General features: G+C 45.0%; 1 protein-coding gene across 16 annotated transcripts in view; it reads right to left on the reverse strand.

Moving 5' to 3' along the window:
- Positions 1 to 23,714, reverse strand: part of MCF2L2 (MCF.2 cell line derived transforming sequence-like 2) — a 440,334-nt gene that overhangs the window by 246,197 nt on the left and 170,423 nt on the right. For all 16 annotated transcript variants that reach the window (XR_008318527.1, XR_008318525.1, XM_053304949.1 and 13 more), the window contains 2 exons: positions 13,866 to 13,969; positions 8,119 to 8,207 (listed from right to left, as the gene is read on the reverse strand). Coding sequence is in view for 14 of the 16 variants with exons in the window: in XM_053304949.1 (XP_053160924.1) it covers positions 8,119 to 8,207; positions 13,866 to 13,969 (193 nt within the window). In the remaining 2 variants the exon portion in view is untranslated. The remainder of the gene's footprint in view (positions 1 to 8,118; positions 8,208 to 13,865; positions 13,970 to 23,714) is intronic.

Genomic DNA, 23,714 nt, shown 5'->3' on the forward strand with positions numbered 1-23,714 from the left:
AAAACGATTCCCACATTGACCTCAAGAGCCTAAAGTTTCAAAAGGGCTCCTCTACATCTTACCAGCTGGTTTTGGATGACCTGAGGAAAGTAAGGTGAAGGAAACTGTGGGATCCCTGGAGAACACACACACTCCTGGTTCAAGCAGCTACTTTCTGGACCTTTCCAAGTACGGACACAGAAAGGTCAAGTTTCCTCTGACATCTGAAACAAACAGTTGAAGTTTGGCATTGGGTGACAGAATAAACCAGCCATTGGCAACTCAGTATGGCAGGTTCAGACAATAGCGAGGCAGAGAAAGAACCACCACCAGCAGTCAGCACTCCAACAAAAGACTCACTGGGAAGGGTTAGAGAGGGTTCCCTCTCCTGGGTAGTGGCCACATCCCCTGCATTGATATCAGATGAAGAGGGTGTGGCCAGTACCAGGGACAGGGTACTCTGCCCCACTGTGGACTCGTCTCCACAGTCAGCAGTTTAGTGACTTGCTGGCAAGGAGCTCCTTTCTCTGGATCTTATTCCCTAGTCACTGGCAAGCTCCCTACGCCCCTGACACCATTGGTTCATCTAGCTCCATATTGTCCACACGGACTGGTAGCAGCTCTTCAGGATCTTGGATGAGGGACTTTCCTAGTACTCTCTGGAGATTACAGGGATTGAACATGGGACCTTACATAAGAAGCTGCCTTATACTACTATTGGTCTATCTAGCGCAGTACTGTCTACTCACTGGCATTCCAAGGTTTCAGGCAGGAGTCTCTCCCAGCCTTACCTGGAGATGACAGGAACTGAACCTGGGTCCTCCTGCGTGCAGAAATGCATATGCTCTTCCACTCAGCTAGGATCCCATATCTTACAGTGCTCACATGTCTCTTGTCCAAATCAAGACAGAACCTGCTTAGCAAAGGACCCAATTCATGCTCACTACCACAAGACCAGATCTTCTCCCACAAAGCATGATTTTTGGCATGCAAGGCATGCACTCTACCAATCATGCAACCTCTGAAATATGGGTGAGTGAAAGGATGGATATTCTTAGTCCTAGAGAAGTTGAACCATTGGTACCAGTATCAGCAGAGCAATGATATGGAGGAGGGGGTGTGGACCAACATTGCCCTTGTAGAGAACCTTGTGTTCCCTGTTAGGGATGTGCAAACCAGTTCAGGGGTTTGTGGTTTTGGTCTTGGGGGTTTGATGGTTCGGGGTTAAACCAAGTCCCCCCGCTTGTGTCCGTACCAGAACTGAACCCCCTGGTGCGTTTACCTTGTAGCCCCTTCAGGGGGCTTCGTCTAGGCCGCAGGGTGTGTGTGTGTGGTCTGCAAAGGTTCCTCCTGCCCCCGCTGGCTTCCCTCATCACCGCCACAGCCCGTTCAGCCACTTTATTAGGCCTGTTTGGGCCTCCGTAGACTCACGCGGTGGCCATTTTGTCCACTGCTGCACATGCACATATGGCCTCTGGGAGGATTGGCATGGCCTAGGGCCTCACAGAGGCCATTTGCGCATGTGTGGTGGCCATTTAAAAAAATGGCCACCAAAACAAAAATGGCCATCGCGCATGTGCAAATGGTCTCTGTGAGGCCCTAGGCCATGCCAGGCTTCGCAGAGGCGCTTTGTTCATGCACGGCGGCAGCTAAAATGGCTGCTGCGTGAGTCTACGGAGGCCCGAAAGGGCCTAATAAATCAGCCGAACGGGCCACGGTGGTGATGAGGGAGGCCGGTGGGGGGGAGGGGGAACCTTTGTGGACCCCCCGCAGGCTAGACGAATCCCCCCGAAGGTGCTAAAAGGTTACAAAAAATATTTTTAAAAATAATAAAAATCGCAAAACCTCCCCCCTTCCCCCCGACTGGACCAAACTGGGCAGGGATTCGAGGGGGTGCGGAACCAAACTGGGCTGGTCAGGTTCGAGTCCAGTTCAGACTCGAACTGAACCGGGCTAGCCAGTTCCATGCACACCCCTATTCCCTGTTGCATAACCCACATTCATACCCTTTTCTCTCTGTTACACAAACTTTCTCTGTGCTAGTATGGCCAGACCCAGGCAATGGCTCTTTGAGAGGCATCACTCCCCTACGTGCAAGCACCTATCTTCGTTTCAATGTTGTTAGAAAGACAAAAACCTGCACAATCTGCATTAGAGGCAAGCATGTGTCACCCTGAGTTTATGCAGCAATCTATTGGATGGGAGAGGAGTGCATTACTTTTGGCCTCGGTGGGTTGCCGTAGAAGAATTCTTCTGTGAGGAAAAAGGTTTTTTTCTTCTTCTTCATACTTTTATGTACAGAAAAATTTGGAACATCTCAAGTTATGTCTACTCAAGCTTAGTTGCGGGTTTTAGCCTTTGTTTTTTCAAGTTTAGCAATACAAGCCCCAGAATGTTACTGCCCCAGTGGCCACGGATCTCATATCTCTCATTGTAGCTGGTCTTGACAGCCTCCACCGGTTTAGCCAGGGCTTCATCGATCTCCAGATTAACCCGAGTGAAGGCAACACAGGTACAGATCTCAATGGAAGAAGCACCTCAGCCTGGTCCTCTCCTTGATGATGCAATAGAGGACTCCTGTTTTCCAGTGTAAGGCAGGCAGGATATCCAGCTCAAACAGGACTGACTTGCTTGATGAAATGGCCCTGTTACATCTGACTCCTGTACCAGAGAGCCGTCCTCTACAAGGGGCTGAAGGTGCCCCCAGCAGTTAACCAGTTCACTCGGGCTTTGAACTGTCAAACAGCTACTCAGCTTCTGAAACTAGCCCACAAATACAGGCCTGAGACTGACCAAGAGAAGAAACAGAGGTTGCTGGCTCAGGCAGAGCAGAAAGCTGCAGGGGAGGTGACTCCCCCTCTCAAACTATTTGCATCTGTCTGAAAAACCTATTGTCTGCCTCCAGCCTACATGCATCCTTCCCTGGAGTTCCTTCCTTCCATTGAATCTTGGACATTCCTAAAGCTGTGCCTGCAAGTATGCAGGAGAGGTAGATGCCCAAAGATACCTAACTGAAAATATGAGCCACGACTGGGTAATTTACATAGCCCTGATGAAAAAATTACCAGATCTTTTAAAATATTAATAAGGCAGGAGTCAGTAAGCATGCTCACTTTTGTATCTGCAAAATCCAAGGACCAAAATCCAAGGATTTTGTATTTGCAAATTCCAATCAGAGAGGGACTAGGAAGATTGACTCCTCAGGCAGCCAATCAGAATGCTGCCTGTATTTTTCTTTTAGCTACTCAGAATAATTTTTACTCAGAGGCTATTCAGTTATTTCTTTTAGCTGCTCAGAAGAAAAGCCTTTTTCTTTCAGCTACTTAGAAGAATGCAATCAGCATTTTGGTTAGCAAGCTGGTAGGCTGGCGGTAAGTCTTTTGCTGGCTTCTTTGTGTTTGTTTGTTTGGAGGGGAGGAATGCAACTCTCCTTTCTCCCCCTTGCTCTCTGATCTGATCTGTATGCAAAGCATTGCAGCCCATTCCCAAAGTGACATGCCATAAAACATTGGAAGGAATAGCAAACTGCATGACTGGACTAATTAAGATTAGAAACTGGCATAAGAAGCCAGCAAGTTATTTTAGGGTATGGGCATGGATTTCTGAGTCAAAACTGCTTTTCAAATAGCTGCAGAAGTGGCTTTCCATTTGGTGTTTATGTAGAGGAAGAATGGATTCTGTTCGAAAATCCATTTGCTATGAAGAGAGCTAACCAGGTTTTTCTCTGGATTGTGGCAAGTATCTGTAACATTAATATGTCCACTGGTGGTTATGTTTCATTGGGCAAGGATCAAGGAAGTGATGTCTTTAAAAAACAAACAAACAAAATTGTTACTTGCTAGGACACCTAGGGCCACCTTAAGTGGCGCAGTGGGGAAATGCTTGACTAACAAACAGAAGGTTGCCGATTCAAATACCCGCTGGTAACTGGGAAACACCTATATTGGGCAGCAGCATTATAGGAAGATGCTGAAAGGCATCATCTCATACTGTGCGGGAGGAGGCAATGGTAAACTCCTTCTGTATCCTACCAAAGAAAACCACAGGGCTCTGTGAGTGCCAGGAGTCGAAATTGACTTGATGGCACACCTTAGATTTAGGACAGCTAGGCTATGTGGTGGGCACCCAAGGTGGGCAGTGAGTGGAACCCAGCTTTTCAGCAGGCATGGAGTAGGGAGAGGGTGTCCCCATGCATCTTTGCTTCCCAGGGTGTCCTCTAAGTTACAAGAGAAGGTTAATAGCTGCAGCAAGCATCATTGAAAAACCTGAGATTTTTCTTTTATTTATGTATATATTTTTGAAATAGGGAGGCAGACCTGCCCTTGTAACTTATGCATTTGTTCTCCACATTTGTCGCTGGTCTCTGCTTTATCTGTGCTTTTAAAAGGATTTATTTACTTTTACATGTATAGCCTGTGCTTCCTTCAAGAAACCCAAAGTGGTACACAACTGCACATGGTTACATAGCAGACTTCTGTTGTTTTGGGCTCTCTTTCATTAGGAACACCGGAAGCTGCTTTATACTGAGTCAGACCATTGGTCCATCCAGCTCAGTATTGTCTACGCAGGCTGGCAGCAGCTTCTCCAAGGTTACAGACAAGAGTCTCTCTAAGCCCTATTTTGGAAATGCTACCAGGGAGGGGACTTTGAACCTTCTGCATGTAAGCATTCAGGTGCTCTTCCCAGAACAGCCCCGTCCCCTAAGGGGGATATCTTACAGTGCTCGCACATGCAGTCTCCTATTCAAATGAAAACCACAGCAGACCCTACTTAGCAAAGGGGACAATTCATGTTTGCTACCACAAGACCAGATCTCCTCCCTTAAAGAACCTAGGTAGCTACCTTCTACCAAGTCAGACCATTGATCCATCTAGCTCAGTATTATCTACACAGACTGGCAGCAGCTTCTCCAAGATTGCAGAAAAGAGTTTCTCTCATTCCTGTCTTGGAGTTGCAGGGTGGGCACTTGGAACCTTCTGCTCTTCCCAAAGCGGCTCCATTCCCTAAGGGAAATATCTCACAGTGCTCACACATGTAGTCTCCCATTCAAATGCAAACCAGGGTGGACCCTGCTTAGGAAAGGGGGCAATTCATGTTTACTACCACAAGTCACCTTTAGTGGGGGAATGCTTGACTAACAAGCAGAAGGTTGCTAGTTTGAATCCCAGCTGATATGTTTCCCAGACTATGAAGAACACCTATATCGGGCAGCAGCGATATAGGAAGATGCTGAAAGGCATCATCTCATACTGTGCAGGAGGAGGGAATGGTAAACACCTCCTGGATTCTACCAAAGAAAACCACAGGGTTCTGTGGGCGCCAGGAGTCGAAATCGACTTGACAGCACACTTTACCACAAGACCAGTGAGAAAGAGAGTTCCATACTGTCTGTCTGTTTGTTTGTTTAAAGGCAAGCAAATGAGCTTTTTGAGCACTTGGGCAAGAGGCACTGCTGGCACGCATTACTGCAAGCCTGGAGAGCTCCTAAAAGTGACTAGCAGAGGGGTTAGGTATGGACCAAGCCACTCTACCAGAATCTAGCTAGTCACAAGAGAATCCTCATTTCTTTTTAAAACGTGGAATGGAGATCTAACTGTGGTTAGAGATATGAAAGCCCCGGAAAATGTGAAAAAAAAGTTTTCCCAAAGGAATTTTTTTCCACTGAAGAAATCTGAAAAAGTTTTGGTGGGGAGGGGGAACTGCAAAACAACAACAAAAACCAAACCCTTATACACAACATTCCCCCTCCCACCAAAAAGGTTAAATAAAATGCTTCTACATAAATGCCATGTAATGCCAGCTACCACTTATCATTTGACAAACTAGCATTTTTAGTTAAGGAGCATTACATGCTTGAAAAGTAATTTTTCTACCCTTTTATGTTTTATACAAGACAGCAAAGACATCAGCAGAAAAACTTTAGACTTGAAAGGCTGCTACTCCACTAGCATTTGGATAGCACGTTGAGTGCCTGTCAAGTGCTTCTCCTATATTATTTTTATATAAGAACAGGTGTGCCCTCCACACTCACTGCCAGATTGTGGGGCAGCTGGGCTGCTGACAGCCATGTAAACGAGGGGTGTGCATTTTGGAATTTTCTTGTTTCGATTTGTATCCAAATCGAACATCCCTGTTTTGTTTTGTACCCAAATTTTCTGAATCCAAATCAGCCCTGTTTTGTTTTGTAGCCAAATTTTCTGAATCCGAATCGATTTGGATTTTTAAAAAGGGTCCCAGGGCAAAAAGAGTGGGTGGTGGTGGTAGTGTCCAATGGGTGGAAGCTACCTCCCAAATTTCAAAGGAATTAGGCAAAGGGCTGATTTTTTTCTGAATTTTTTTTAAGTTTACACATCTTTAAGAATTTTCCCATAGGGAATAATGGGGATTCCAGCAAATGTATCACTTCAAATCAAGGGGAAAGGGATGACCCAGAGCAGAGTGTGGTGGGTGGTAGTGCCCAATGGGGGCAAGGAAACTTCCAGAATTATTTCAAAGGAATTGGGCAAAGGGCTGATCTTTTGTGAATTGTTGAAGTTTACGTGTCTTTAAGATTTCTCCCATGGGGAATAATGGAGGTTTCAGCAGCCCCATAATTCCACTTGGGGGGCACTGGGGTTGCCCAGAGTGAGGGGTTGTGTAGTGCACATAGGGTGACAACCACCCCCATACCCACAAGCCTGTGGGGTACTGGGTTTTGTTGTTTCTGAGGTGTTCATTGTAGATTCTCTGGTAGCATATGAGATTTTCAGTGAAAAACAAGAATCCACTCTCATATGCTACCAGAGAATCTACACTCAGAACACCACAGAAACAGCAGAACCCAGCACCCCATAGGTTAGCAACCCTTCCCCTGGCCAATGTGGGGTCAGTAAAGAGTGGGAAGAAGCAAAAGAGCCAATGGGGAACAAGGAGGGAATTGTCAGCAGGTCAGCCCATGATTTAGGTCACTGATCAGAAGGCTGGAAGGGTGGGAAATTCAAAGAGATGTCAAACACAAAATGGAGACTGACTCAGAGATCACCACAAAATGGAGGTCCGAAACAACAAAACATTTTGTAGCCGAAACAGGGACGTTTTGTTTTGTATACAAAACTTTTGGATCTGGAAAATGGGTGTTTTGTCTACAAAACACCCGAAACAGGCTGTTTGGGGTACAAAACATTTTGTATCCGAAACGTTTCGCACATCCCTAATGTAAACAATAGAGGCTGGAGAAAGGAGTCAGGCACGAGGCCCATCTAGTCTAGCATCCAGTTTCACACAGTGGCCCACCAGATGCCTCTGGGGAGCCCACAGGCAAGAGGTATGTGCATGCCCTCTCTCCTGTGGTTGCTCCCCTGCAACAGGTATTTAGAGGCTGGAGGTGGCCCAGAGCCACCAGACTAATATCTATTGATAGACCTGTCCTCCATGAATCTGTCTAAGCCCTTTTTAAAGCCATCCAAGCTGACAGCCATCACCACATCCCATAGCAAAGAATTCCATAGATTAATTATGCACTGTTTGAAAAAGTACTTCCTCTTGTTGGTCCTAAATTTCCCAACCTTCAGTTTCATGGGGTGACCCCTGGTTCTAGGGTTGTGAGAGAGGGAGACAAAATTCTCTTTATCTACCCTCTCCACTCCATGCATAATTTTATACACTTCAATTACACACTTCGATTTTTGTTGTAATCCTTATACTTCTCACTCATCTTACAGGGCGGTGGTGGTGGTTCTGATATTGCAGATGAAGGGATGAGGAGAGAATGGCTTGTCTAAGGCCACCTAGTGAGGTCATGACAGTGCGGAGATTCAAATCAAGGCCTTCCCGTCTTAGCTCTGTCTTTTATTCACTATGCTACACCAGTTTTCAGAAGTCAAACAAGATTTCCTTTCAGCATAACCAGATTTGGAGGTTAGATCAGAATCTATACTGAGAATGCAGGAACCCTGCTATGAAGTTTTTCAGGTAATTCAGAAAAGCCTGCTAAAACATTAATAGTCCAGTCCTAAGATTTATTGTGCCAATAAATGCTTTAAGATAAAGAAACACACAGAATGCTGCACCAGCACAATACAGGATTAGGATGCCAAGGTGGTGGTTTTTCTTTAAATAACCAAGGATTTTTTTAGAGTAAAAATTTAGTTTCATCCTTACCTCCTCCTGGTAGAAAGATTCTCCTCACTCTCACTCATTACCAAGACTCTGCTAGAACCTCCTTGACTGGCTTCATGCATCACTTCAATCTGCATAATGATTTTAGAAAACACAGCAAAACAGTGATTTAATGAAGGCATGTTTCTTGGGTCATAAAATGTTCTGAATAACTGTAGCAGCCAGAAAGCTGGCAACTTGTCAGTAGCTCAGCAACTTCTCAGTCTTTTTAAGAGCCATTCTCACATGGTTCAACATTCCTACACAGCAATTTTTCCAGTTCACAAACTACCATGAAATATGCCATAATGAATGCTGATTGCATACACACAGTGAATTCATTTGCTCAGCATACAATGAATTTCTATGCCAAATAATTTTAGTAGAAAGTACTTCTAGCACCTGTGAACTTTGGTTGCAATCAATCAATATGGCATCATACACAGGTTTGACTGAATAGTTTTCTCCTGTTCTGTTTTATTTTATTTATTTATTTGGCACATTTCTATACTGCCCCAAATGCAAATCTCTGGAGAGTTTAAAATCTAAAACACAACAATTAAAACACTAACACAATTAAAACAATTTAAAATAGATAGAACCCTAAAAAAAACCTTTAAAACTATAATTTAAAAGCCTGATTAAACAGGTATGTTTCCAGATATTTGCAACATATTCCAAGAGTTGCATTGTTTTATTCACAATAAGCTGTTGAAATAAGTTTCAAAAGAAGTGCACAGAGGTTTACAGACCATATCCAATTATAAAACCCAGCCTTGGGATGGATTTTCTTACTGTCCAATTCTAACTCTACTCAAGAAGTAGGCTGGGAAAGTAGAGGTGTGGGAATCAAATCAGATTTGAATTGATTCGACCCAAGTCTGGTCAATTTGGGTGGTTTGAGCTTGAAACGAATCTGCCCAGACACTTCTGGCCAAATTCAAGTTCGAATCGAGATTCAGGTTCCTGCTATTAATTCCCCCAGATTCCCAGATTCAATTTTTAAAAGGGGGGGGGGGGAGCTAAGCTCTAGCCCTTGTAGAAGTGGAGTTATGGAGCAAAATATGCAGTCACTATTTTTCAAGAGTGTTTAGACTATTTGGTGTCTAATAACCTTTCCTCATAATGAATCTCTATGAGGATTCATTATATGCCTTCATTTCTTCTGTTGATTTTGACTGTCATTGAATAGTGTCAACTGCCATGTGCCAATTACACCCCACTCCCACCCGCAAGGCAGTAGGGTACTACTCAGTTTATGTTCTAGGAGTTTTTTCAAGTATTGAGACTCTTTGGTGTCTAATAACCTTGCCTCATAATGAATCCCTATGAAGAGTCATTACACACCAAAGAGTCTAAACACCGCAAAAATTCCTAAAATATAAACTGAGTACCCCAGTGGCTTGCAGGTTGGGGGGGGTAGTTGGCACATGGGATGCCCCCACAAAGCAGTGGGGTCAAAATGAAAAGTAGGAATGAAGGTGTGTAATGAAGACACCAAATAATCTAAACTCTTCAAAAAATCCTTAAAAAATAAACTGAGTACTCCAGTGTGTGGGGGTGTGGGTGTAGTTGACACATGGCACTTGGGAGTTGGCACTGTCCACTGACAGTCAAACTGAACAGAAGAAATGAAAGAAATGAAAGAAATGTGCAATCAATCCACATTAGGGATTCACAATTAAAACAATAATTGGGATCCCAACAATAGGGATTCATTATGAGGAAAAGTTATTATACACCAAAAATCCAAACACCTGAAAAATAGTGACTGCACATTTTGCTCCATAACTCCACTTCTACAAGGGCTAGAGATTAGTTAGTTTATTTTTAAAATTAAAGCTCAGGATCCATGTTAGGGTTAGGGCAACTTTGAATCCCCATTATTTCCTATGGCAGAAATATACAAAATCAGTTTTTTTAAAAAGGAAATCATTAAAAATCCACCAAGTGCCCCACTGCCTCCAAATTTGGGTGGTAGGTGGCACCCATGGGGACCTACCCACTACCCATATTTGGTGCCCCTAGGACCTTTAGAAGTGGGCCAAATCTATCTGAATTGAATCCAAATCAAATCAGATTAGAGTTCGAATCAAATCTGGCTGATTCAATTCAACCTTGAATCGAATTGCAAAAAATCAATTTGTGCACATCCCTATGGCCTCTGTCTGAAACCTTGGAGAACCGCTGCCTGTCAATGTAGACCAGAGGTAGGAAACCTGTTGATGAACGACAACTTCCAGCATCCCCAGCTGCAACTGCAATATATTGCAAGCTATGAATTGTATAGCTTGGTGTAGACAATGCTATACAGTATATTATTTGTAGACAATGCTATATAATAAGGCTGTTCAAACGAGCAGCCCAACCCAAACTAGGATAGCCCAGCTTGGGCTGGACTGCTAGTGTGGAACACTGGGATTGCTCCTGAGCCTGGTGCTTCTGCCCCTGCTAGCCCAACCTTTCACCCTGGTATTTAGCGGAGGTTAAAGAAACCTGTGATTCATTTAACCTTGGCAGATGATTGTGTGCACGATCACCACTGGCCTGCCATAATTTGCCCCACCCCACCATAATTTCTGGCAGGAGTGGCCACACTCGTGTCACATGGTACTCTGGGATGCGGGGGGGGGGGAGTCCTCCCGCTCCCAGCAACTGCCGTCGCTGTGGGGTGTCCGTGTGGTCATGCGGTGTGGCAGAGGGGAGGGTGGCCACTGATCATCTGCTGGGGAAGGTCAGCAAACTCCTGCCTTCCCCACAACCCTTAGCAGTGGCCACCGGAGGTCGAGTGCATGACCTCATTGTATAGCCCTAGTGTAGGCTAGGAGAATGGCTGAGCAGATGGGGAGAAGCAGCGGCAGCCAGGGAGAAGCAGCGGCCAGGCCGGCTGGCTGCCAGGCGGGGAGGAGGAGCTGCGGCCTGGCTGTCCTGTCACCGAGGGAGAATGAACCAGGAGGTGAGGGAGAACGAAATGGGGCTGAAGGGGGGGGGGACGAAATGAAGATGAGGAGGGAGAGACAGGGAGAACTAGGAGCACAGATGCTCTGCGCCAGGTCAGCTAGTTTATCTATATATTTAATTCTCTTAATCGTACTCATCGCTAATCCCATGTGTGGCAGCTCTCGTGAGAGTTTGTGAGCAGCTGCCTGGATAGCAATGGGGACGGGGCGGTGGATAAAACTGTGGGGAGCAGGAGACGGCAGTAGGCTGGCTTGGCCGCCAGGAGGAAGAGGAGGCAGCGGTGGTGGTGGGCTGGCCCGGCTGCCGGGAGCAGGAGGCGGCAGCAGGCCAACCGGCCATAAGGAAAAGGGGGAGGAGGAGGTGGTAGCGGTGGGCCAGCCCAGTCACTGGGAGCAAGAGGTGACAGTGGGTTGGCCCGGCCACTGAGAGGAGGCAGCCACTGCCTGGAGTGGGCGGAGGTGGCAGGCCAGCTTCCCAGCCGGCCCGCCGGCCAGAAAGTGCGCTGAGGGATGGGAGAAGAAGCGCGCTGGCCGGCCCGCCATGTAGAAAATGTGGGGGGCAGAAGTGGGCGGGGGGGAGAAAAAGGGGGCCCACCAGCCAGAAATCCAAACGTGCCAGCGGAGGCAGGGGGGAGAAACAGGCAGCGATGGTGGGCCGGCCAGAGGTGCAGATGCTCTGCGCCCAGCCCAGCTAATTTTATTTATCTATATATATAATTCTCCTGGGTGTGCCTTGGAATGTGTGTCCCAGAACCCAGCTGATTGGCTGGGCAGCGGATGCATCTGATTGGCTGAGGCACACCCAGAAGGATTGGTTGCCGCCGTGGTGGGCCCGACCTTGCCATGGAGGCAAGGCCCAGGAGAGCGGAAAGAAAGTGGGGGAGCAGAAGTGGTGGTGGGGAGGAGAGGTGGCTGGGCCTGGAAGCGGAGACTGAGGCAGAAGTGGGGGGGGGAGGTAACCGCCGGCCCCAAAGAGCGCACAGATGCTTTGTGCGGGGTCGGCTAGTTTAGCATATTTTATACTGCCCACAACCTGCATCTCTGGGTGGTTTACAGTTAAAAACATTTATGCATCAATGAAACAATTAAATCATGTAAACATTATAATCATTAACATTAAAACCATTTAAAACCCCAACATTAAAATACTAAAATTATAAATCTAATTAAAAGCCTGGGTGAATAAATGTGTCTTCAGTGCCTTTTTAAAAATTGCCAGAGATGGGGAGGCTCTTATTTCAACATGGAGCACATTCCAAAGTCCAGGGGCAGTAATGGAGAAGGCCCATTCCAGAGTAGCCACCAAACGAGTTGGTGGCAACCAGAGACAAACCTCTCCAGATGATCTTAACAGGTGGTGGGGCTCATGGCAAAGAAGATGTTCTCTTAAATACCCAGGGCCTAAGGTGTTTAGGGCTTTATAGATAATAACCAGCATCTTGTATTTTGCCTGAAAACATATTGGCAGCCAGTGTAGCTCCTTCAACACATGAGGAATATAGTCTCTCCGAGATGACCCAGAGGCCAACCTCGCCACTGCCTTCTGAACCAACTGCAGTTTCTGGACTATGTCCAAAGGCAGTCCCACATAGAGCGCATTGCAGTAATCCAGCCTAGAGGTTGCCATCATATGTACCACTGTTTTGAGGTTGTTCATCTCAATTAACAGACGCAACTGGCGTATCAGCTGAAGCACCTCTGACCACCGCCTCAACCTGGGACACCAGGGAGAAGTTTCGATCCAGAAGTGCACGTGTGTGTGTGTGTGTGTGTGTGTGTACTGCATAGATAGATTAGATTAGATTAGATTAGATTAGATTAGATTAGATTAGATTAGATTAGATTAGATAGCAGAGCACTCCCACAAGTCAGCAACATACAAAGGAAGCAACTGGGCCCCTTCAGAGCGTATGGGTCTGTTCAAACAACACTAGCAGCTAAGCCACCACCTCCATTTACCATGGGAGAATAACATGAAAACAGGAGCATAGGAAGCTGCCTTCTACTGAGCCAGACCATTGTTCCATCTAGCTCAGTATCGTCTACACAAACTGGCAACGGCTTCTCCAAAGTTACAGGCAGGAGTCTCTCTCAGCTAGGATTGCCATATTCTGGCGGTCCAAATCTGGGTGCCTAATTTGCATATTATGTAAATTGGCTTGAATTTATTTTTTTTAGCAGAATAGTGACTGCACGTTTTGCTCCATAACTCTGCTTCTACAAGGGCTAGAGCTTAGCTTAAAAAAAAAAATGAAAGCTGAAATCCTGGTGAATCTGGATGGGCTAAGCAATCTGGGTGTGATGCTTAAAATCCAGGTGAAACCTGGAATTTCAGGAGCCATAGCAACTCTACTCTCAGGCCTTTCTTGGAGATGCCAGGGTGGGAATTTGGAACCTTCAGCATACAAACACACAGGTGCTCTTCCCAGAGCAGCCCCAACCCTATATAATACAGTGTTCACACATGTTTCCCATTCAAATGCAAACCAGGGTGGACCCTGCTTAGCAAAGGGGACAATACATGCTTGCTACCACAAGACTAGCTCTCCTCCCATCATCCTGCGATGATCATATAAAACTACTCATAACATACTGAAGATCTGTTTTGAGGCTCTGATTTGTGGTGGGGGCTGGAGTTTAGGAAATCTTTAGGAACAATTTAAGAATCTCCAATGTGAAGCTATTTATCGAGATGTTGCACACAGTGAAGCAAATGGTGGTGATCACTTGGGGCTTCCTGCACCGGAGATTGTATCCCAAATAAACATAAATGGAACAGAATTTTCCTACCTTAATTCCACCTTTAGTCTTCTTAGTGTTCTTCTTTTTTGATAATTCTGCATCTGAAATGGATTTTGGAGGACTAGAAATTTCTACTGATCTCCTGTTGGTAGCTGAAATGACACAAACAAATCCCACATAATATCAGAAAACGCAACACTGAAAACAAAGGCCTGAGTAGACACTTCAAGGAACTGTCCCTTATTCAAGATGTACGTACATACGTATGTATGTAGGTGGGGAATATCAGCACACTGAATTTAGATGAAATATTTGTGGTACGTGTTTACAAAAAAGTCAGGGTTCTGCTAAATATTTTTTTTAAAATTCTGTGCTAAAGTAATCAAAATTCTGCAACAAGAAAATTTGGATTCTGTGACCTGCAAAAATCTTGCACATTTTCCGGATTTCTTATTTGGCATGAATTAATCACAATTAAATTGGTCTGGATGTTGTCCATTGTTATTTACTTTGGTTTTCCATAGCTCTAAAACATGGCAGGCAACCAGGTAGATAATTCTGCTGGAAACGATGTTGTCCAAAATTTAATGGAACATCTCTAATTTCTTGCTGTAGTTATCATTTTGGTTTTGTTAACCATGGACAGAAGCAAAGAGCTTCTACCCACTGCACTGATGTCCATCAGTGGAAAGCTTTACTGAGAAACGCTTCTGTGGCCATTACTCACACATTTTCAAGCAACCTTCACAACTACGAAATAGAAACTGGCTTTAAAAAAGAAAGAAATGAAAAGTCTCCGGAAATTGAATGCCATTGCCCATTACCAAATTGCACACTTCTGCAGAACAACAATCTACAAAAAGCCCCGACAGGAAAAACTACAGGAGACAGGCAGTTAAGAATCAGGTTAATGCAGTAGCAAGGTTGACAGTGCTTAGAAAGGGCTATGTGAATAGTTTATTAATTTATTGTATTAATGTAACATATTTTTATACCACCCAAAACTTGCGCATCTGGGCAATTTACTTTATTTATTTATTTATTTATTTATTTAGTTAGTTAGTTAGTTAGCTGATTTCTATACCGCCCTTCCAAAAAATGGCTCAGGGCAGTTTACACAGAGAAATAATAAATAAATAAGATGGAATCCTGTCCCCAAAGGGCTCACAATCTAAAAAGAAACATCAGATAGACACCAGCAACAGTCCCTGGAGATACTGCGCTGGGGGTGGACAAAATCATTTAAAACATTAAATCAGTTAAACAATTAAAATCATTTAAAAATTAAAATAATTTAAAACCAACATTAAAAATTAAAGCCATAAATCGAATTAAAAGCCTGGGTGAATAAATGTGATCTATCGAAGGCCGTGCAAAAACTGAGAAATTCTCCTATAGCGTTTGTGTTCATATTCCAGCAGGCAGCAACCCAGATTCGTTTCTTGTGATTAAGCACCATGGAAATCAGTGTCTGACATACTGTGCAACAAGCCGCCCATTGAAAAGGGAGGCTTGTGCACTGCTTACAAGCCAGACAACAGTCCGCCTGTACTGCTTGAAGAGGCAGGGGCCGCTCTATGCCTGCTCAGCTTGGAGTTGAGACTGACTCCCTTTGGGAATGATGGGAGTAAGTTGCAACTGAGATGATACACAACAATTGCCATAGAGGGGCTTTTGGCTGACTCAGAAGCAGTGTGCGTGCCTCCATCTACAGTGGGCAGCTATTGCACAGCACTGATAGCAAGAAAAAACAGAAAAGAAAGATTGTGCCATCAAGTCAGTATCAACTCCTGATAAATCATGATTACCTTAAAGGTAAAGTGTGCTGTCGAGTCGATTTCGACTCCTGGTGCCAACAGAGCCCTGTGGTTTTCTTTTGGTAGAAGACAGGAGGGGTTTACCATTGCCTCCTCCCGTTCAAATCCCCGCTGCTATTATATTGGGCAGCAGTGATACAGGAAGAGGCTGAAAGGCATCATCTCATACTGCGTGGGAGGAGGCAATGGTAAACCCCTCCTGTATTCTACCAAAGAAAACCACAGGGCTCTGTGGGCGCCAGGAGTCGAAATCTACTCGACAGCGCACTTTACCTTACCTCTCGTGCAGTATGAGTTGATGCCTTTCAGCATCTTCCTATATCGCTGCTGCCCGATATAGGTGGGAAACATACCAGCAACTTCTGCTTGTTAGTCAAGCATTTCCCTGCTGTGCCACTTAAGGTGGCACTTACATCCCATTAATTTCTGTCATGACTAGTTTGGTCTAGATTCAGTCCATTGCTATTTACTTTGGTCCTCCATAGCTGTAAAACATAGCAGCTAACTAGGTAACTGATGTAGCAACAATGCTGGCCAGAGTCTTAATGTAACCCCTCTCATGGTTGATGCCCAACAAAGAAATGCAACATGGTAAAGGGAGAAGCAGTACCAGCCACATAGGATTTCACTGCAGAATTATTTCTGTAATATTAGATGGATAATCTTCATTTTTTGGTAGCACTGTATTAATTTTATCCAGTTTTTTTAAAAAAATACCAAAATGGAAAGTACGTCTAAGTAGGGGCAAAATAAAACAGCATATCTGGTTGGAAGATGTGTGGAAGGGGCTTACTTTGGCAGTTTGGCTGCCAAATTTGGGATTTGGATGGAATTTATCCTCAGATGAGACTCACTGACCTGTAACTCTGGTAGGGTTTTTCTCCTTCCCATGATTGTTATTACTTATGCAGGTTCTAAAAACCCACTGTGTCATTTACGAATATATTCAAATAAACAGCTCCTCTTTCTAAGCTGTCTATAATCTTTTAAAATATACAAACATACCAAGAGTCCTGCTGGGTCAAGCCAAAATTCATCCAGCCCAGCCAGCTGTTTCCAACAGTGGCCAACCAGAGGCCCCTGGGAAGCCTACAAGCAGCAAGTAAAAACAACAGGCCTCCCTGTTATTTGCCCTCCAGCAACTGTTTAATGTCATACAGCTTCTGAACCTGAATGCCAAAGAGCCACTGACAGACCTATTCTCCATGAATTTGTCTAATCTCTCTCTAAAGCCATTTAAGCCAGTGGCTATCACCACCAATTGAGCACTGGATTCCATGAACTAACCATGCATTATGTAAAGAAGGATGACCTTTTGTCTGTCCTGAATCTACTGCTCCAGATAAATTTCATTGGTTGACCCCATGTTCTACTATTATAAAGGTAAAGTTGTGCCGTGGAGTCAGTGTCGACTCCTGGAGACCACAGAGCCATGTGGTTTTCTTTAGTAGAATACAGGAGGAGTATTATAAGAAATCCCATAATTGTACATTAATTACAATAAACAAAAAGGAATAAGTGATGGGGGGAAGGGGGGAACTGCTTTCAATCCCAGCTGATGAGGAACATAGGAAGCTGACTCATACTAAATCAGACAATTGGTCCATCTCGCGCCATATTGTCCACATTGTGAAATGCACTATTTTCCAAGTAGGGGCTCCTTTGGCAATCTCTCTACAATGTGAAAGCCACTTCCTACTGTGCTGTCTTCTGTACAGTACAATACTATACTCAGGGCTGGAAGGGCCCTTTAAAAGAGACAGAGACATCTCTTGAGAGCTCTATGAGGAAAGCACTGGGAAGAGCGACACTTCCCAACACTCTGTGCATGCCTTCCAAAATGGTGCAGGGGGGTCAAAAGCAGCGTTCCCTCTACGGTGTGTGTGCACTCACAGGCTTTTTGATGTCCACACAGTTAATTTTAGATCCTGCTCAGATTGAATCAGGAAGGCCCCACTCTGAATGAACATGGGCACACCCTGCCTTGATACTGCCACCCAGGGCCTCGCAGAGGCCATTTGCACATGCGTGACAGCGGACAAAAGTGGCCGAACGGGCCGGGGTGGTGATGACTGAGGCCGGCGGGGAGAGGGAAACCTTCATGGCCTCCCTGTGGCCTAGAGGAAGACCCCCAAAGGGGCTAAAGGTTAATTTTTTAAAATTAAAAAAAAAAAGCGACACCCCCCCGGACCGGGCCAGGAGGGGCGTTTGAAGGGGTGCCAGACTGAACTGGTCCAGTCTGGACTCGAACCAAACCAGGCCATCCGGTTCTGTGCACATCCCTAGGGATAAATGGAGAGTTTTCATAATGGAGGGAAGTAAGAAGTGGGGTCCCCCAGGGATCTGTACTGGGACCGGTGCTTTTTAATTTATTCACAAATGATCTAGCATGCGACTCTAAGCAGCGAGGTGGCCAAATTTGCAGATGATACCAAACTCTTCCAGGGTAGTGAAACCCAAAACGGATTATGAGTAGCTCCAAAAGGATCTCTCCAAACTGGGTGTGGGTTATCACCTATAAAACCCTTCAGGGTTTAGCATCTGTGTAACTTCAGGACCGCTTCTCTCGTCCAACTTCAACCCACGCTGTGAGGTCGTCACAGGTGGGCCTTCTCAGAGTTCTGGGCCCAGGGGAGGTACGTGGGGCCCAGGCTCATGGGAGGGCCTTCTCTGTGGCAGCCCCCTCCTTATGGGACACTCTGCCTCCTGAGATTCATGATGCCTCTCCCTTCTGTCCTTTAAGAAGCTCCTGAAAACCTATCTGTTTTGCCAGGCTTTTAGTTTTTAGTGTGTGTGTGTTGCAGAGGGGATCTTTTTGGTTTTTCCTTTCTCCCCCCCCCCCCTTCTTCTCTTGTCTTCTCTTGTCTTCAAGGTGGTTATGTAAACTACCTTGAGTCTAAGGAAGTCAGGTGATCAATAAATTTGCTAGCACTCTCTCTCTCTCTCTCTCTCTATATATATATATAAATTGGTGTGTGTGTGTGTGTGTGTGTGTGTGTGTGTGTGTGTGTGTGTGAGAGAGAGAGAGAGAGAGAGAGAGAGAGAGAGAGAGAGAGAGAGAGAGAGAGAGAGAGAGTGTGTGTCTCTGGAGTTTGTGCTTTGCAACTGTCTTTTATTGTTCTGGTTTTATTCATAATCATATCCTTTACTTGCTATTGCTAAAGATTGGTTGTCAAAAATCACAGATCTACATAAGACCATAGGAACATAAGAACAGCCCTGCTGGATCAGGTCCAAGGCCCAGCTAGTCCAGCATCCTGTTTTGCACAGTGGCCCACCAGATGCCGCTGGAAGCCTACAGCAGGAGTTGAGGGCATGCCCTTTCTCCTGCTGTCACTCCCCAGCAACTGATACTCAGAGTAGAGGCGTAACCAGGGTGGGGCAGGCAGGGCACCTGCCCTAGGCGCCAGCTGCAGGGGGGTGCCAAGTGCCTGCCATGCCCCACCCCCGCCCCAACCACCACAGTTGATTTTTTTTAAAAAAATTGAAAATTGCCCGCCCCCCAGCACCCGCTGCCATCCTCTCTGAGTCCGGGGACAGGGCACGCACCCCCCAGGAGCCTCCCTGAGCACTGACTTTCCCATTAGTTTCAGGGAGTGTTTGCTGCCTGAAAGCGTCTATTCCACTTTCTCTCCCTCCAGTTATCTGAAAGATGGGTGTCAGATATTTGGGGGGTGGGGGGTGCAATTTCAGTGCTTGGCCTAGGCGCTGTTTTCCCTAGATACGCCTCTGACTCAGAGGCATCCTATCTTTGAGGCTGGAGGTGGCCTATAGCCCTCTGACTAGTAGCCATTGATAGACCTCTCCTCCATGAAGTTATTCAAGCCCCTCTTAAAGCCATCCAGGTTGTTGGCTGTCACCACATTTTGTGGCAGAGAATTCCACAAGTGGATTATGCGTTGTGTGAAAATGTCCTTCTGTTTGCTGGTCCTAAATTTCCAGGCAGTCAATTTGAATTGATTGCTGGGAAATTTGAATAAATGTTACATCCATCTTTGGATAAATGATACATCTATAGTGATTTAATCCTAATTCCAGTCTTCCATTGCCCCTTCTGAAATAAGATTCCTGCTGAGAATGAGCAGCGAATTCCATTATGTCAACAAATGTGGTATCAGCCATGCTCCTGTATTCAACTTAAGGAAGAATGGGAGGCTCATTCTCGTCAGTTCAATGCAGGAAGGATGGGAGCCAGCTCATGCCGAGGAATTACTTGGAAATGCCTGCTCTGTGTATGGATGAAACAACACAGTTATTGTGAGAGTAGAACTTTATGTTTTAAAATGAACATGTTGTCTTTGCAGGGAAAGAAAGACACTGCAAAGATGTTTGCAAAAGCAATTGAGTGTAAAGTCTGCTGTCTTTACTGAAAACTATCTTCCCAGCCAAAATCACAGCCAGGAAGTCTGCTGAACAAGGAATCAATTCCCAGCCTCAAGGCCCATCAAAACAATATGAACATTTTATGTGTTGCCTCTCCCTTACTCAGCTGCATTCCCTTACTTGTTTGGTGAGTGTGTGAATCACCAGCCCTTCCTTCCTCTCTCACACTACATAAGAACACAAGAATAGCCTTGCTGGATCAGGTCAAAGCCTATCTAGTCCAGCATCCTGTTTTCCACAGGGCCGCACAAGATGTCTCTGGAAAGCCCACAAGTAGGAGATGATGAAGGCACACCCCTTCTCCCACTCTTGTTCCTCTGCACCTGGTATACTACTTTTCTCCCTGCTCTTGTACCACCATGACACCAAGAGAATGCACACTTGTCTGTCTGAACTATTCAATTTGTCCCATGTGGAGACTGGACCACAGAAATCTTCCTGATGAAAATTATGATCACAATGCACTGACTAAAGACTGACGGATCACAACGCAAAATGACAAACCTGCAATATGCTACATCACATTGCTCATGACACAAGTCACTGAAAACCACATGGTTTTCATAGTCTACAAGTCAGACTCAGAAATTTTGGTCTTCAGGGAACGAACGCTCATAGTGCTTTTTGGCAACATCTACCCCGCTGTTGCCATAGTGACTTCTGGCAATGTCTATCCACTACTTTAGAGATGGAAAATAGGTGACAGCATTGTTGCACTTATAGCTGTCTCTATGTTATCACCCATTCTTTATCCCCACCACCAAACCATTTGGGTAAAACTGTAGTCAGTTTGGAAAAATAAAGGGTTAGGGTCAGGGTTAGGGTAAAAAGTAAAAGTAAAGTGTGCATTCGAGTCGGTGTCGACTCCTGGTGACCACAGAACCCTGTGGTTGTCTTTGGTAGAACACAGGAGGGGTTTACCATTGCCATTTCCCGCGTAGTATGAGGTGATGCCTTTCAGCATGTTCCTATATTGCTGCTGCTCGATATAGGTAACAATGAACAAATTGTCCTCTCTCTGTAGAATAATATTTGGAGGACATTTGTGCCAGTTTTCAGTCCCACTCCTCTCACAACATCAATAACATTTCATAGTGGTGGTTGTATTTTTAAAGTTGCAAATTTGGCTGATGCGGGCCTGAGGGTCGGGACAATAAAAGGATGATAACACACAGACAGCTGAAGGTACTGCAATGCTATCACCTGTTTTCCATCTCAAGGGTTGTAGACCTTGTCCAAAATCACAATGAGCAATTGTCCCTCAAAATGACTCATGTACTATCATGGTGGTGCTCCACATGGGGGCAGAGTAGGGGTGTGTGTAGCAATTGTAAGCTGCTCACACTGATCAGTCAGCTCCACTGCATGGAAGATCTCCATGTCAGTGCCAACAGCTGCTAGAAACAAGCAGCACAATGGTGCAGAGTTCTAATGAAATCAGGCTGGTCCTGAAAAGCAGGTGCGTAACTACTATTGGGCAAGGGGAGACATTTGTCTCGGGGCCCGCTGCCTTGAGGCCTCCCCCAAGGCAAGTCACATGATCATTGTTCCGGCTCCCCATCTATCTAGCTCATGATATCTTAGCATCTATCTAGCTAAGCAGCATAAATACTCTTACCTCTAGTGTTTCTAGTGTGTTCTAGGCATTAAAAGTAGCACAAATATATAGTATTCAATGTATATCACTATAGATTGTGAAGTGTGTGTGTGTGTGTGTGTGTGTATTCAGTGAAATGTATTTTGAAAAATCAGACTTAAATCCTTGTATTAGTTGGTTCTGCTGTTATTTACACTGGTTGTCAGATTGGCTTTTTTTAAAGCCAAATTTTGGGTTACGGCCCATTTGACCCACGAGTATACCCCTCAGGTTGAAGCGGCTCTCAAATAAGAACTGGCAGTGTGTCATGGCTAAGGGTGTGAGCTGTAAGCGAGGAAGTCCCTGGTTTAGGTCTCACCTAAGTTATTAACTTATGTGGTAGCCTTAAACAGGATATGCTAGCTCAACCTCAATCCTCCAGCTGCAAAGCAGAAATAACAACTCTGATTTCCCCATACAGAGTTGTTTTGAAGGCTTCCTGAGATAACACATACAAAAGCCTTTAAACCAGGGCTACACAATTTCAGCTCTAAGATGCTGCTAGGCTAGGGTTGCCAACTGGTCTGTACTACGCGGGATGTCCCGATTTCCTGCAGGGAAATGCTCATCCTGGTTGGGACACAATTTATCCCACTTTTTGAATTTTAGGGGAAATCATTTTTTTTAAGCCTCCGCTGAGAGGCGGCGGAACAGGGACACAGCAGCAAGAGGCAACACACTGGTGACTATATTGGGCAGCAGCGATATAGGAAGATGCTGAAAGGCATCATCTCATACTGCGTAGGAGGAGGCAGTGGTAAACCCCTCTTGCATTCTACCAAAGAAAACCACCTGGCTCTGTGGTCGCCAGGAGTCAAAACCGACTCGACAGCACACTTTACCTTTATCTGGGATATAAGAGTGTGGACTTTAAACAGTGAGACATGGAACACTAAAGTTGGCATCTGTACATCGAAATGTCTGTTCTTTATTTGTAGTTTTTAATTTTCTTTCAATCTACGCAATAAAAAGGTCTGGAGAGAAGTAACAAAAGTATTTTGTGGTGCCTTAAAAACTAACACATTTAAGCTACTAGGGGCTAGAAAGTTCATCAGATCCATAAGGGGGTGGGCAGTGGCTAACGGCAACAGAAATTATTATTAAAAAATAAATGCAATAAAATTTACTAATCCAGTAAGGCCACTTACATACTAGGGATGTGCAAAATGTTTTGATGTTGAAACATTTTGACTCAAAACGGGCCTTTTTGAGTGTCTTGAGCTCAAAACAAAATGCCCTTTAAATAAAGGGCCTGTTTCGCGCTCGGAACAAAACAACCCTGTTTTGATTCGAAACATTTCAAGCACCATTTTGGAGGCCCGTTTTCTGGCACTGGCTTCTGATTGGCTTGCAATCCTAAGGGGGGTTTGGGGAAAAGTTTAAATTTGGGGGGTTTGGGTGGTAGGTAGCACCCATCATGCCCTATCACCCAACCCATGTTGGTGTTCCTAGGAGCTACCCATGGGGAACAATGGGATGGTGTGAGTTTCCCCATTGTTCCCTAAGACTGAAACACTCAAAATATTTCAAGGTTTGTTCCATCGAAACAACTGGGTCATCTGCTTTTTGACAAAACGTTCCGGCCATCTGCATTTTGTTTCAAGTCCGAAACAAAACGCAAAATCTATTTTGTGTACATCCTTATTCCATACTATAAAAGTATCCCTAAGCATTATTAAAGCTGGTGATCAGGTTTTTAATTCCCCACTCCGATTTCTGGCATATGTCACAACTTCCCTGTACGTTAGGGAAGGTATTTCCTATTTTTAAAATAAACATTCAGGCTTTTGAGAACTAGTGGTTTCCCCAAGAGTCACTGAGGAATTCACATCTGCAACATTTCCAGACTCAGTTAATCTCTCCCTGGCGTTTTCTGCTTTCATCTTTATACCAGATGTTATTCATTAACTGATTTTTTACACATCACTGACAATGCAGAATGTGACAATGGATCCAACAGGCAGCCGGATATCTTGACATAGGATACAGCTAGCTTTAGGTTTTATTACTTAAAGGACTGAACAGACTCCAGCTGTGATTCCCCTCAGAATGGAGTTGAAA

Source organism: Hemicordylus capensis, chromosome 3 (assembly GCF_027244095.1).
Source record: "Hemicordylus capensis ecotype Gifberg chromosome 3, rHemCap1.1.pri, whole genome shotgun sequence".
NCBI classification, from domain to species: Eukaryota; Metazoa; Chordata; class Lepidosauria; order Squamata; family Cordylidae; genus Hemicordylus; species Hemicordylus capensis.